Source organism: Psilocybe cubensis, chromosome 11 (genome assembly GCF_017499595.1).
Source record: "Psilocybe cubensis strain MGC-MH-2018 chromosome 11, whole genome shotgun sequence".
Lineage (NCBI taxonomy): Eukaryota > Fungi > Basidiomycota > Agaricomycetes > Agaricales > Agrocybaceae > Psilocybe > Psilocybe cubensis.
Genome location: NC_063009.1, coordinates 99,243 through 113,621, shown reverse-complemented (window position 1 = coordinate 113,621; position 14,379 = coordinate 99,243). Strand labels below are relative to the sequence as shown.

At 45.6% G+C, this 14,379-nt stretch overlaps 3 protein-coding genes and 2 non-coding genes across 5 annotated transcripts; 3 read left to right on the top strand and 2 right to left on the bottom strand.

Annotated features, from left to right (window-relative positions):
• Positions 1-242: 242 nt before the first annotated feature.
• On the bottom strand, positions 243-876 carry JR316_0011209 (uncharacterized protein; the record flags this gene model as incomplete). The annotated part of the gene is made up of 3 exons (XM_047896868.1): positions 243-307; positions 373-614; positions 668-876. 3 exons carry the CDS (start codon positions 874-876, stop codon positions 243-245), a joined length of 516 nt encoding a protein of 171 aa, XP_047743277.1.
• Positions 877-3,794: 2,918 nt separating this feature from the next.
• Positions 3,795-4,735, top strand: JR316_0011208 (uncharacterized protein; the record flags this gene model as incomplete). Its single annotated transcript, XM_047896867.1, has 4 exons — positions 3,795-4,235; positions 4,265-4,341; positions 4,416-4,454; positions 4,522-4,735. The coding sequence occupies 4 exons, from the start codon at positions 3,795-3,797 to the stop codon at positions 4,733-4,735; spliced, it is 771 nt and encodes a 256-aa protein (XP_047743276.1).
• Positions 4,736-6,342: 1,607 nt separating this feature from the next.
• Positions 6,343-7,216, bottom strand: JR316_0011207 (uncharacterized protein; the record flags this gene model as incomplete). Its single annotated transcript, XM_047896866.1, has 4 exons — positions 6,343-6,417; positions 6,480-6,526; positions 6,902-6,973; positions 7,120-7,216. The coding sequence occupies 4 exons, from the start codon at positions 7,214-7,216 to the stop codon at positions 6,343-6,345; spliced, it is 291 nt and encodes a 96-aa protein (XP_047743275.1).
• Positions 7,217-12,633: 5,417 nt separating this feature from the next.
• Positions 12,634-12,722, top strand: JR316_0011206. Its single transcript has one exon. It is a non-coding gene; the product is annotated as a tRNA-Ala (tRNA).
• Positions 12,723-14,114: 1,392 nt separating this feature from the next.
• JR316_0011205 lies at positions 14,115-14,197 on the top strand. The gene has a single exon. It is a non-coding gene; the product is annotated as a tRNA-Ala (tRNA).
• Positions 14,198-14,379: the final 182 nt, after the last annotated feature.

Here is a 14,379-nt window from a genome sequence, read left to right as displayed (position 1 = left end):
TGTGGTGAGTTTAACAAGTATATAATGTTGTTTCCACTATCCAATCACTGACGTTCGCATACATCAGAATTGACATACTGGTAAGTCATGGTAACATGATCAACCAATATTGTTCGGTGAACTTTAATCAATAAAAACGATGTTAATGTGTCCACATTATCACCATTCCTTGATAACGCATTCATTATTGGGATTGTCAAAGCAACAACTAAAGGGCAATTGTAGCTTCCTTGGTAGCTAGTTTAAATCCAATTGGTATTGTAAACTCCTACAACCAAATCTCCGTTCCCATACGCAGCATCCGCACCTTTCCACGCACACAAAGTCAATATCAGCAAATATAGTAGGAAGCTTGCAAATGAAGGAACTTACCACCAACTCGTCCACCGACATTACAATTGGTGAATATCCATTGCACAGCGGTAGCGACGTCTTTACAGGCCGATGAAGCTGCGCCGGACGTCTGGTGGAGGTTGGACCCGCCGATGGCGGCGTCGCCGGCACGGCAGAATGCGATGTTGTCCGCGGGAACGGTGCATGCATTGTTCCCGATGCTGACGAGGTAGTTGAAGCATGCGATGGTGTTGTCTACGTCTGCCGTGGTGAATGTAAAACTAGATGTGTTGTAATTAGTCAATTTCAATGTTATATTGCTAGCCAAATATACCAGTTCGCATCGTATTCGGCGCTGCGCGATGTGAGAGACAAGTCGAATGTTGGGGGCTTCATGGTGTACAGATCCTTTGATGTGAGGTTAAGGGACTCCAGGCTAGGGAATCCCGGTCCAGGAATAACGTCTGGGTAGACGGTTGGACTGGAGTGGACGATAGTGATGGTGGTGGCCACAAAGGCAAAGAGAGATGTAAAAGCAAACATGTTGGAGAACTTGACTCGGAGGAAACCTTGCAGTGTCTAGTGATGACTGAACTCATGCCTTCAGGTGGGCTTTTATATACCATTATATGCCGCCATAAGCGCAAAGTTTGTCAGAGATGTGTGGCCAGCGAGAGGTCTGGTATCATTTACCAATTTGCTTCCTGAACTCCAGCCTCCAAGTCTGGCAAGATAAAACTGATCCATTATCATCGAACGTTTGAATGCTCACTGGTATTCTTCGAGTTCATGTGATTCGTTAACTTTGAAGTTTCAGACCTAGGGGGCCCTCGTGACTGGGAGTTTTGAGGAGAACCTTCATGGTTAGAGGGTAAGTTAAATGTTACTTGTCCCGCATTGTAAACCAAACAAATTATTTAGTGTAATATTCTTATAGAATTCCTCGGTGAGCCTACAGTAAAACCAATGGCATTTCAACCATCCAGTCATTGCCTTGTTTTTGAAAGCAGAGTCCAACCAACGCGCCCTTTCACAGCAATAATTCTCCGAAGAACTTAATTATAAACAAGAAGTCGATGAACAAGTACAAAAATAACCTCCCGTACTCTGTGTACGTTGCTTTTGTCCCAACACATAAGATTCGAGCCAAAACTCGCCGTGACTAATGATAAGGGTCTTTGTCCAACCTTGATACTCTGAATCTGATCACATAAAATGAATCATAGGTTCTTCGAAGAGAATGGCTTGCACATGTGTTACCTCCGGAATTTGCGGTAATGCGGTAATTGGTATTCTTCGACGTCTCACTACTTACTCTCTTGAATTCCAGGACATTATTGTACACCTTAATGGCATAGGGAACCCGGTAAACGATCCGAGAAATACTTCATGGGATATAGATACTTTTTAAACTGAGTAGGCCCAAGCTCTACATTGGAGAATCGCTATGCATCCTCCAATGATATTGTGTGGTGCAGGCACTTACAGGGTTGGGTAAGTTTGGTCGTGTAGCTGTCAAGTTGCTCGGAGTGTTCTAATGGATACCTGGGTACCCCTTTGTCCTGCCTACGACTGCATAGAGCGAGATCAAGTTTTTAGTATACCACCACCCGCGGCCTGCGGCCCGTAACCAAGATGAGTGGCATATACTCAACAGGAGACGTCAGCGTTAAGCGTATGTTTAAGAGGATGATGGACAAAAAAGAGAGAAGTGTATAGGCAAATAGCATACACCTTGACGTTCCACTGCACTGACGCATTCTAAAGTTGGAACCGTTAAGTGGCACACAGTATACCTAAAGTCGTTATTATAGACATGGTGTAGCTGGTGCAGCGTCGATGTTTGAGTACGCCGGTGCAGTGGAAAATTGATGGTGACGGCCGTAGAACAGGATGGGAAGAGGGTGGTGGTGGTCTCTCTGGCTCTATGCAAGGACAATGAAGAGAAAACCACTCACCTGAATGCCCCATATTGACGTCTGAATCGGTTGTCCCCTCCCAAAGGTCACTCTGTTTCGAGCGGCGCAGGTATTCCGCATTTCTCAAGTCCAGAGAACACCCTACAATGTATGCGCACATTAGAACCAAACCCTGAATACAGCAAGTGCAACTACACGTACGAGTCACCGTTTCTAGGCCGCAATAAGAATCCTTAAACTGTCGTTAAACCCCATGTTCCCTTCATTGTTCATATGTTACACGACGTGGTAGAAGGGAGGTAAACAGGATGAAAATACCTCCTATATGCATCATAAGCATGTGTAGGGTGTAAGCAAATCTGTGGGCCAAGTATGATGAAGAGAAATGAGCAAAGGCACATTGAAGAAAATGATGAAGAGCGAGAGTGCAGCTGCCACAGCGACTATGTTGTGTGTGCCACTGTTCGTCAGTGCAATGGGAAGATCAAGATGACGGGGTTGGCTACACAAAGAGATGGTAAGGACGTGTGTTCTCCAATTCCATCCGCCAGAACATGCAAAACCAAAAGCAACGCACTCACCGGGATCGTCCTCCTCGATTCCCCTACCGTTAGCTTCCCTCGACTCCACGTCGCGATAACTTCTGTATGTTTCTTGTATTCCTCATAAAATGTGATTTGCGCTGCTTTAAAAGTGCTTTTCTTTGAACAATCGTCCTTTGAATTGCTGGGACGGCATTGACACATTGTCAAAAGGCGCATTGTTTGTCCTTGTTGGTTCCAAAAGAAATTTAAACTCCGCATGTGCCCTTCCGGTGCAAGCCGACATGCGCCTCTTGTGCGCGTGCCTCGCTTTAAATTGAGGAGCGGTGCAGATATTGAGATCCATCGAAAACATCGGCAACAAGGACAATAGTAGAACATATACGTATGGGTGGCATGCCATCTGTTTCTTACACCTAATACCTACGGATTACGGGTACCAGTTTGATGCCAGTACTAGGTCATTGAGGTCCGACTAATAGCAACTAATAATCACAGCCAAGGTAGGGACATTTGCCTCGATGTAACCAGTGGCTATGAGAAATAACACATTAACCAATAGCATTTTGTGTGATGGAAATAGGACACGAGGCGGATAATGATAGGTCATTTCTCTCGGCACGTCAGGGCAATGGTGCGGCCATAGGCGTAGACAAACGTCGATTGTGTGTGTTCATGGGAAACGACAGTACGTTATTGCCTAAAGGGTTGAAGAATCATTGTATACACGAGGAGCTGAGGAGTCATCCTGCACTAGCACAACAAGGGCCGAAAACATGAGAAATACCCGTTCATTCTGTATCAAAATCATTTCTTTCTTCCGTTCTACATTGTCGCCCCCCACCAGTACATAGCACAGTCCATCCACAGACTCTATCGAAATGGATAATTTTTCCACTTTTGATTTTCTGCAATCTGGACTCGCCGCCGGTGAATATGCTCTTTCCCAGTGATCAAGTTGGATTGCTTATCGATCATTGACTTCTTCTCAGACAGTACAATGTTAGTACCAGAGAGCGAGCCATTGATTTACTCCGCTTTCAACGAGGCGGATGCAGGACATATACCTATCATCGACTCCTACCCACCGTCTTCAAACACAACCACTCAATTTTCTCCGATCCTCCATGCACAACAAGCTTCAACATCTACTTCCACCCTTGATCCATCAACGTCTTCCACGGGGTTTGCCCCTACAAATGGGCAAAATGATCGATACATCGATATTGTTCACGGTGGGATCTGGTTCGCCGACACAGACCCATCTGCACAGGTCGCGAACACCCTTACGAAGCCAGACAGGGAAGATGAAGAACGAAAACGACAGTGGATTCCAACGCGTTCAAGCGTTGAGCAACGAGTTTCGTATTTTCACCGAGGAAGCCATTATAGCACCCAGGCGAGCTTTAACAACAGGTTCCACTCCCATATCGGAGAAAAGGTATCGACATGTATTTTTGATCCATGCAGAGCACGTCAAACCGCGAAGGGAGCTCCGGGGGCAACCCCGTCGAGCCTTTCGCGCGGCTCATGCACAGAGATGGAGGGTATGATATGCTGTCCCCTTTTCTCCTCCAGAGTATGAACAACTGTGATGCTGATATTACCAATTGTGATTTAGGATGACGAACTATCACTCCACTGCACAAAACGGCGACAGGTACGAGGTGGCCATTCATCTAGTCAAAAATGATGATTCGACCACTGACTTTACCTTTCAAAATTAGACAAGTTGCCAGCGCATCCAGAAATTCTAGGAAGCAAAGGCTGTCGACGGGGGACAATGATGGGTATGTACAACACACCTTTTATTACTCTTCTCAATATCTAAATCCTATCTCCTCCCTTTGCACTCTGTTCCAGCAGCAAATCCGCGCCCGCCGCAAAATGCCCACGAAAGAGGTCACCACGGGACCCTCTTCGGGACCAAAAGGCTGGTAAAGGCAGAGTCGCGAGGACCCTGACGGCCGCACCAACTCGGAGAACACAGCGCAAGCCGGCTACACCGCGATGCATGGCTGGTGCGGTCTCGGAAGGGCATTTGGTAATGCACGGCCGTGAGCACCACTCAAAGAAAAGGAAGGAACTCACCTTCCAGGTGATGTCGACCTCACGCTCGACGCTTAGACACTCACGAACATGTAGTCAGTATCTAGTAAAAAATGAAAAAGAGTAGAAATACCTTGGTTGACACTGAGCAGGCTTGTTAAAATTTGAGCATTGTTTATCTTGTAATGGGTAGGTAGGAAAGCAGCAGTGTCGTACAAAGAGGACAATGTTGCAGTGTGAGATAAGAAATCAGATAACACGCTGCCTCAAGCTAATAATTCCGAGATAATCAAGTGCAGTGACCGTGCGACATCTTGCTGTGAACGGCCTTGGCCCGAAGATCAAGGTAGTGGGGATTACCTGTTTAAACTTCACTGACTTCTTTCAACCCCCGCCTGCACTCCATGCCGCAATGCATTCTGCATGCTTACTGTATTCCTCATAGCATGCGTGCTGAGTTGTTTTACCTGGTTCACTAGCAACGTCTAATTATATACATTCCTCAAACCTCAGGGATACAAAAATCCAGAACAAAGTCACCTAGACGCCCGAAACTACAAATTATAGATAGCCCAAAGGCTACAAACATTGTGAGAAAGAAACTAGTCAAAGATAGCATCTAATAAAGATCGTGAAGGGCAGTATTTCTTCGAATACAGCGCACTCGTAACGACAAATCTCCAACGCATAGAGTCATTCCACCGCCGCCCTCATGCATTTAAGTATTCGAAATATGCGCGTTGAAGAGATGTCGAGGTCTTGAATGGTAAGAAACGTTGAGAAACGGCAAAAATGAAACATACCATCATCTCCACAGTGTCAATGAGCCGCCCTATAACATGATCATTTCAGATACCAATCACGTACACATTATGGATCCTTCACGTACTCTATTAGATGTCGTACGAGACGCAGTAACGACTCAGTAGCATCAGCGTATCCATCTCTGGCTTCCTCGAGCTGGTCTCAAGTCTGTGTAGTCCTACCAATGCGGCTAGGCCTCAGAAGATGTGAATGAATTGAAAAATCAAAGGAGACGTGTGCTTATATGCGGGTGTGAGAGCGCTTCTGGGGAGACGGTGATGCAAAATTGGTGCGTCTCGGTTCCAGGTAACGAAACCCTTCATTGTGAAAGCATGCGCCAGTGAGATAGGAAGCGTGTGGCATTGATATGGATGGGAGGGTTCCTGAGCAACCATTTAATCTAAAGAGAAAATTGCAGTACATGCTTGATCAAATGATAAACGCTTACCGAGAGCGCATAATCCTGTTCTGCTTCGTGATTAAACTCCTAACACTCATTTCCATGCTCACTTTCAAACGGTGGAAAATTACTGATTCGTTCTCAACTTCCATTATCTTTGTGTGGACGTCAGTTGAGCAGACAGAAGGGTGGATGATCTTAATCATCATGAATGCGAGGTCCAAAGAGAGTATCATTTACGTACCTATAACTATTCCGCAATGCAAGACCAGCTTTTGTCTGTTTTCATCACGTTCTATACGTTGAGTGTGTCAGTTTGAGATACATCGTCCAGGCGCAAGCGTGCATGAACGTAGAGGAATGGTTGATACTGTAAGCAAGGATTCAAACAAGAGGAAAGACAAAAGAATCAGTTGTTTATGAGTGACTTACCATCACCTCCAACTGCCCATGTGTTCCATCCTTCGCTCGACCGAGATCTAAAGCCGGAGCATACATTCAATACCGTTTGAGGCGTGGTAATGTCTTGTAGCCCCTGCGGAGTCTTCTCCAATTCTCATAGCCAGCGGTCACGGTGCCGTCGATCCGACCTCATTCCCAGTATGTTGAATAGGAAGGCTGTACCCAGGATGACACGAAGGTAGTCGAAAGGACTGGAGGTCTGGAGGCGGGGTTAATATAACCTTGGAGTGGAGGCAGCATTGGTGACGCAACATTGAGAAAGTTGAGAATGGCTCAGTGAGAAGTGTGGGAAGTCGTATCGAGGGAGAGGGAATGTAAAAGAGGACTCCACTCCTGTGCGCGAGCTACCTCCAATGTTAACAGTACGGGGGAACAGGTAGTAAACCGCTTACCAAGAGCGTTATCCCGGGGCCCCATCAAACTCCCGACAGTTTTCCGCCGCCCTTGACGAGATGGGGGAAGGCCTGTCAGCTATTTGTAAGCGCCAATATGCTTGAGTTTTTGTCCACCGATCAGGAAGAGGGAGAGACGGTGGTCGAAGGGAACCAAGCGGCAGAAAGCAATGTCGAATCATCAGGTGGCGCCGAAAATGATATGTTGATTTACGCACCTCTATTCATGCCTTGATACGTCACCAAACTCCACTCCCAAGGTCTACCTTTGGCAATTGCGAATATCAGGTCAAGTAACCAGCCGAGAGGGCCCATGAGTTCGATTGAACACGAAGGGTCGAGAGCGTGAGAAAAGGAAGAACTCGCGTTTCAAGAGGAGATTGAGGAGATTGAAATCAAAAGTTCTTTGTTCGTGCTTCATCCAAATTAACAACGCCGGCGAGGGGCAAGACAAAGGCAGCACATGGAATCAGCCATTGAATATGTTTCCGAGTCAATTGTATTGTAAGCTAGTGTTCAAAAGGTCATTGACGTTGTCTGTGTAGGAATACATTTGTTTGTTTGTTTGTTAATCAAAAAGACCAAGGACGAGGAGAATCGAAACGAATGTAACACATGATAATGAAATCCGGGACGAGTGGCTCTTAGAATAGTCGAGAGATTATTATGCTGTCATGAGGAGCAGGATACTTTAGTATGCTCCACAATAATGTTTGATTGTGAGGGAATAAAGGCATTTTTGTGCAGTTTTTGCACAAGAATCACGCTGAGTCCATGGCAAACAAACAGACTTTGGTTTTGCATTAACTATACATACTGAGCGTCTAGCAAAGCCCAACACCCCAATGTTTTACACAAATCTCAAATCCTCACCCATGTTACTGTGGCAAAGAACAATGCACTCCACGGTGAACACTGCGCTTCGACTCACGCAGACTCGCACGCCATGTCATATCTGTCTATTGCTACATCTTCCTTCGAGTGTAACGGGCTAGAAGCCCAAGTACGTTTTCTATTGCTTCAAACATCAATCCAGTAGTCAGGGCTGAACTGTTCTATTGTGCAATTCAGCAGCGGTTATCGCCAGTCTAAGTAGCAGAGTTGGACATCGCGTCCGACGGTGAGTGTCCCAGTCAAGTAGGCCTGAAATGTGCGCAGCTCACAAATGTCATATCACATAACCAGGTAGTCATGGCCCCAACTCATCGACGTTCAGCGCAGGGGCATCGTGTAGCATTGCCACGGAACATCTTGTGGACCTGGGCTCCACTGAAATCCAATATCGAAACCGATTCCAAGAGGGGCGAATCGCCCATGATCGTGACACACTACTGCGTTTTCGTCGACAAGCCGTGAGGGTGATAATCCAATCGTAGGGTCCCCATCCTTGGGGCTACGATCTTCTGATCTATGAACTGTTGGCCGGTGGGTACTCTCCCAGACTATGATATTTGAGTTGGATTGCTGATTTCTACTGTATGTATTCGTAGAGAATACACAACCGACCCAAAGACTATTCATCGAGTCACTGGCTTTCAAAGCAACTTGACGGCCTTATTTTCAAGAAATTTGGATATCATTATACCAAGGTAGTGGAACGAGCACCTCGCCGCAGACTGATGTTCTTTGGGATCAAGAGGAAGGTGAAGGCAGGGCAACGGGGACTCTAACAACCACATCATGGCTCTGACGGTTCTCACAGAGGCATTTGGTAATGGAGGTTGTGCGTCGCTGAAAATAGGGCATGAATATGAACTTTTGACCGCATAAGAGCCATTGCAGGCTCCAGGGCAGTACCAAAAAAGTAGTTAGTATCCAAAGAAAATAAAGAGTTTGAGCCTACAAATACCTCCAGAAAACTTAATTTATTTATAAGTTTGAGCACTGATCAACTCTGGCTTATGATGTAAATGGATAAACATAAACGTTGCGCACAGGGGAAGTCGTCGCAGAGTGAGATTAGGTGAGATTAGAGATCCGGCATACACACAAACTCGCAGTGAAAATTCGACCTATATGTCGTTGTCAAATATTAAACTGTCAAATACAGCAGTGACCTGCTGTACAACTGTAATTACATTGCGATTGAAAAGTGGCAAAGGGTTGTATCCGTGCAAAGTATCTAGTCCTGTGATATGACCATAAGTGACATTATTGGGGTTTTGAACACCGCTATCACATCTCGTAAAAAGACCAATACAATAATCCTGGACACCTGACTGCATGCCCAAGGAAATTAAAGTAGTATCTATTTCTTAAGTCTCGTAATAACGTTTAACTTCTGTGTCATACGCCCCATGTAGTTCTATAATCCTCGTGACATAAAGGTTTGTTGACAGATGTGTGAATAAACGAGCTAGGCTTTGGTATAGGGTAATGTTATTTGAAGGAGTCTATTTAGAGTTCTGAGAATCCGCTGCAGGCCATGATATAAAAGCGTTCGAACAAGTGGGGGGTATTCCTCGAAAACCACTTCATTCTCTACTTTCTCATTCTATAACCATCAATGCCTAAAGTATGCCGTTCAAAACATTTGTTCAATTACTCTCTGACATCAAGTAGCATATCGCACGCGAAGAATACCAAGATACCCAGGAAGTTGCCTACAAAACATTCATACATCCCGATATCGAACTTCACGGACAACGGAGCGATTCCACGCACTATCTTCTCACCTCCGTCTTTTCCATGGACAAAGGGGGCCAGTTGGCTTACAAGTATCCTGGCCCTGGAGTTATCTATTTCACTGAGGGTAGGTATACCCTCTCCCGTTCCTATACCGCCTGTGTCGTTTATTAATTTTGTGCCCTCGTTTAAATCTGCATCTATCAGGTGAAACAAAATATGAAGACCCAAAAAATCCCAGAACCCATGTAACCGTTACAGCAGGCTCAATAGTGCATGTAGAAGAGGGTTCAGTGCTCCGCTGGCACTGTAGCTCTTCTGCCGGATCCAAAGGTTAATATCATTATCTGGAACTAAGCATTATCATCACAAACCTCTGAATATACTCGAACTACAGGAATTTGTGTATTCTATGTGCCTGTCTCTGTCAAGAGTAGTGCCGAAGCTTTGATCTCGGAATAAGTACTGGAGCTTACATAGTAGTAGTCCCCTGTTCAATTTCTAGTGCACCTAGCCATGATACGAATGTTCTTCGCTTGAGCTGTCCAACAAGGCTGAATAATCGGTGGCAACTGCCCAATGATGTATCCACTGTACTGGATTAACTTCTTCGTGATGTATTAAATGGGATTGTAAAGTTTACATATTTTCGTCGACTCGAAGCGGGGGTCTGAACCATTGGAAAAGCTGTATTCATTCTTTGTTTTTTACCCATATTACCGTCTTCCTGCGACCGTAGCTCGGGTGATGTCGGCAGGTTATTTGTGCATGTTTTGTTCAAGTAATTCGTCGGCAAACAACGGCGGGCGCTGATCAAATGCACTCGACGACAACCTGGCCTTGACCAGGCCAGACGGAAGGTTGATGTGTTCCACTGAAAATTTGTTATTTCTTGGCCATTTCTTTGATCATGGTCATAAGTCCGTATAATGGGCCACCCGTGTTGAGCAGCAATGTACGATCGGGTGCAGACAGTGAGGCCCCGGTGGGCCCCGGGCGTTTTGACAACAGGGATTGAAACGGGCCACATAACGCTAGATGTTCCATAACGTTCTAAATATTGAGCCAAGACTGACTTCATACATTCGTGGCACAGAACAGAAACATATAAATACACCACCCAAATAGCTCTTACACCAGTCAACCCAACATTTAGCACAACCCAGTCGAGCATTTAAGAACGCACTTCATAACATATACCTCCAGAATGACTCCAGAGCGCTACACAAATAACACTCCAGCAAAGCCACTCACAACCTGCGCGTCTTTCCAGAAGGTTTACCTAGCCCTCCGCCCATCCTAACCCGGCCGTCACGGCTATCTCTCCCTCGTGAAGGTGGCGGCAAACCGAAATCATAGGCTGTTCACACACGGCCAGGCCCTCCCCTCTTGGAGCGCCTACTCAACGCTGCATCAATGCACGAACACCCGTGATTTATGCCGACGTAGTCAGAAATGGAGGAGGAAGATGATGAGGCCAGTATCCTCAAGATACTCCAAAATGCCCAGCCTATACGAAAGGGTTTGTGGGCGCTTGCAGAGAAGCAAGAGAACAGGCGTATAGTCAATGGTCGAGCCGCGATTCCCACCCGAACAGAGCCTACCCTTGGCAATAGCCAATGTACTAGACTGCTTTTTATCTATGTATGTAGATTGGAATCCATTCCCTGAACCTCTATAGACCATTAGAATCTAAAATTGATACAGACTTGGTTAGATTGAAGTGTCATTGAAGTGCCATACCTGAGTATTCAGAACCCATTTGTGATTGAAATTAACAACATTTACAGACTTGGTGTTAGAAAAACATCTTCACTGATCAATGAAGCATGTAGGGGACGGTGAGATTCAATACCAGGGTGTTGCGAGTTAGATGTATGCGTCATTCGATGGATATTTTTGCACCGTTTAATGACGTCCATGGTTATCAGTATCATACATACATTTAAGAGTTAGATATCAGTGAGTGACATATCAGGTTCACAATTTTCAGCCTGCTTCGGCGAGCGTCGAGCATTATAATCTACATAGAAAGAGGAAGCCACCAATGTCGGAAAACACACTAAAATCTTGAAGCAGTGTTGCTGTGACGAGGTACAAATGACGAAGATACTGCTTGTATGCGCCCACAGACATGCGGGCCCCAGGGTGGTGGATGACTTACCTCAACAGATGGACATGCGTGGAAGGATTCATAGGATAAAGGGAGATGTAGCGCAGACGTGGACGTAGACACTCCACTACATAGACGCTTTAAAAAATGCACAGGTGAGCTGCACGTAGCATACCGAGAGTCATTGATCGACTTGGTGTAGATGCCGCTGCGTCGATGGTTTCGTGTGCGCCCGCCGCCAGTGCAGTGCAGTCGCTGAGTGGGAAAGTGATGGTGCCGGGTCCGAGCGATGGAAGAGGACAGGGAGAGGGTGGTTGTGGTCGTGGCTTCCGTGGTTCCATGCGAGAACGATGAAGGGCATGTGAAACACTCACCGAACTGGACATCTGAATCCATTGTCCCCTCCCCAAAATCAAACAGCTTCGTCCACCAATTCCCCCGCACTCCTTCAGTATTTCGAGCTTCCCTTTCCTTCAAATCATCGTCGTTCGAGTGGCTGGAGAAGAGTTGAGTGCAGATGGCAGTGGAAAAAGGTAAAAGAACAAAGCTTAAGCAGCGCGCTGGTTGTTTGTCCTTGCTGTTGTCAAGGGTATTCAAACTCCGCGTTGACTCCTGGCGTGCACGCACCGCGACAGCTTACGACGACGTCATGCGTCTCGATATTCCCTCTGCACTTTTTTCTCCATGTCATTGTCGAAATGGATACGGAGCATCGTGACGTGTTCAACTTGCATTTTTGCATTGTCATACTACGATGCGAATATCTCTGAAATTATTTTTCCGAATTGAATGTCAAAGGACAAACCTATATATGGATATGGGCGCTAACCGTTATGAACCCAGCCGATCAAGTCCAGACACGGTTGCACTCGTATTGAGTACCACATCAACGGTATACCTGAATGAACCTGTCTAGACTGGAGTGACTTGCGTTACACCGTTCTTTGATACTTATCCGCCCGCTGAGACGCCATAGGCGCGCGTCAAGTGTATAGGGCACATGGTGTAGTTGGTTATCACGCTCGCTTAGCATCAATTGGATGACTTTGCGAGAGGTGTTGGGTTCAATTCCCAATGCGTCCATTTTGCATTCATTTTGATTCATATATGCTCATGTTCACATCCACAAAACACGTTTTTCTTCACCATTGATTCAGAACCTCAAACTTTGGTTGTTATCACACTTGTAAATTGTATGAACTATGTCGTTGCTCTTCTCCGTCTGATGACGCTCTGGAGACCAGCCACGCAGAAATTGGATTTACTGGGCTTATGTATGGAAAGCCGGAAGAGCGAGGTGCCCAGCCACAAGCCAAACATCGTCCGGCAGAGATGCCGAGTGATCGTTAGGCAACTCACAATCCCGCTATGGCTGAACGACTTCCGACACCCTGCACCGAGTGCACTATACAAATATCTATATTCCGTCACATACTTTAGGTACGTTATTTTTCGCCATCTATTATTTAGTTATGGCCTGTAAGAAAGGCAATAAATTCAATATTTTGCATGACTAAAATGACCGCGGTGTTTGGGCCTTGGCTAGCACATTGATGACATAAGAGGAAGTGAACTAGGACAGGTAAACTGCTTGTAAAAAGATCCAGAGTGCTTATACTCACCCATCAGACCCAAACCAAACTTTGGTATGCGCTCAGCACGGCGGGACGGCTGTTCATGGGCAACGGACGAAATGGACATGAGAGGAAAGGAGAAAGAGGAGATCTAGGGCAGGTGATAGAGCGCGGTGAGTGGTCTAAGCTCGACGTCGTTGAGACCTTGAGCTGAAGATGTGAGCCTTGATGTGAGCCTGTAGAAAACTGACTGTTTCCCACACCGCCGATTATCTTCCTTTTATCTTATCTTTAATTTACTTTTCTGTGGACTTCACCTTTGTTCCATCCACCCGACACACCCAGTCCTTTAGCTCATTTTCTTTACTCTATTTTCCTATTTCTTGAAACTGACTTATACTATACCTTCATGTATTTCTCAATTAACCCTGTTATCTCTTTCTTTGTCTATTTCTTTTGAACACCTTATTTCTACAATATAAATGAAGGCTACGGAACCGCTGTTACTCTCGGTGTCAATATTGTTACTTACGTCACAGCGGGGGCAAGAAAAACTTGTAACTGATGCAAAAACCCTTTCTTACAGGCCATAGCTAGTAAATAATAGTGCGAAAAATAACTTCAAACGGCGGCTTCGCAGCAATTGCCTGCCATGCCAGTAAAATTGTGTTTGCTATTGTGTACTAGATTACATGTAATAATTATGTGTATCCAGATTACCTACCAGGGCAGGTAACACCTACAGTATGCGACGGAATATAGATATTTGTATAGTGCACTCGGTGCAGGGTGTCGGAAGTCGTTCAGCCACAGCGGGATTGTGAGTTGCCTAGCGATCACTCGGCATCTCTGCCAGACGATGTTTGGTTTGTGTCTGGGCACCTCGCTCTTCCGGCTTTCCATACTTATGGTGTAGTTGGTTATCACGCTCGCTTTGCATTTATGGACTGCGAAAGGTGTCAGGTTCAATTCCCGATGAGTCCATGCTGTGCGAAGAAGGCACTGTATTATATATTGCAACTTGTAATTTTATGCACAATGTCTTTGAATGCTCTCATCTCTATTGTGTCCAATTTGTGACGTCGATCGATATCGCAGGTCATTTGATATATGTGTGTGAAAAAATATCTGACAGTTACGTTGTCTTTCTTGTTTTATAAGGGTTT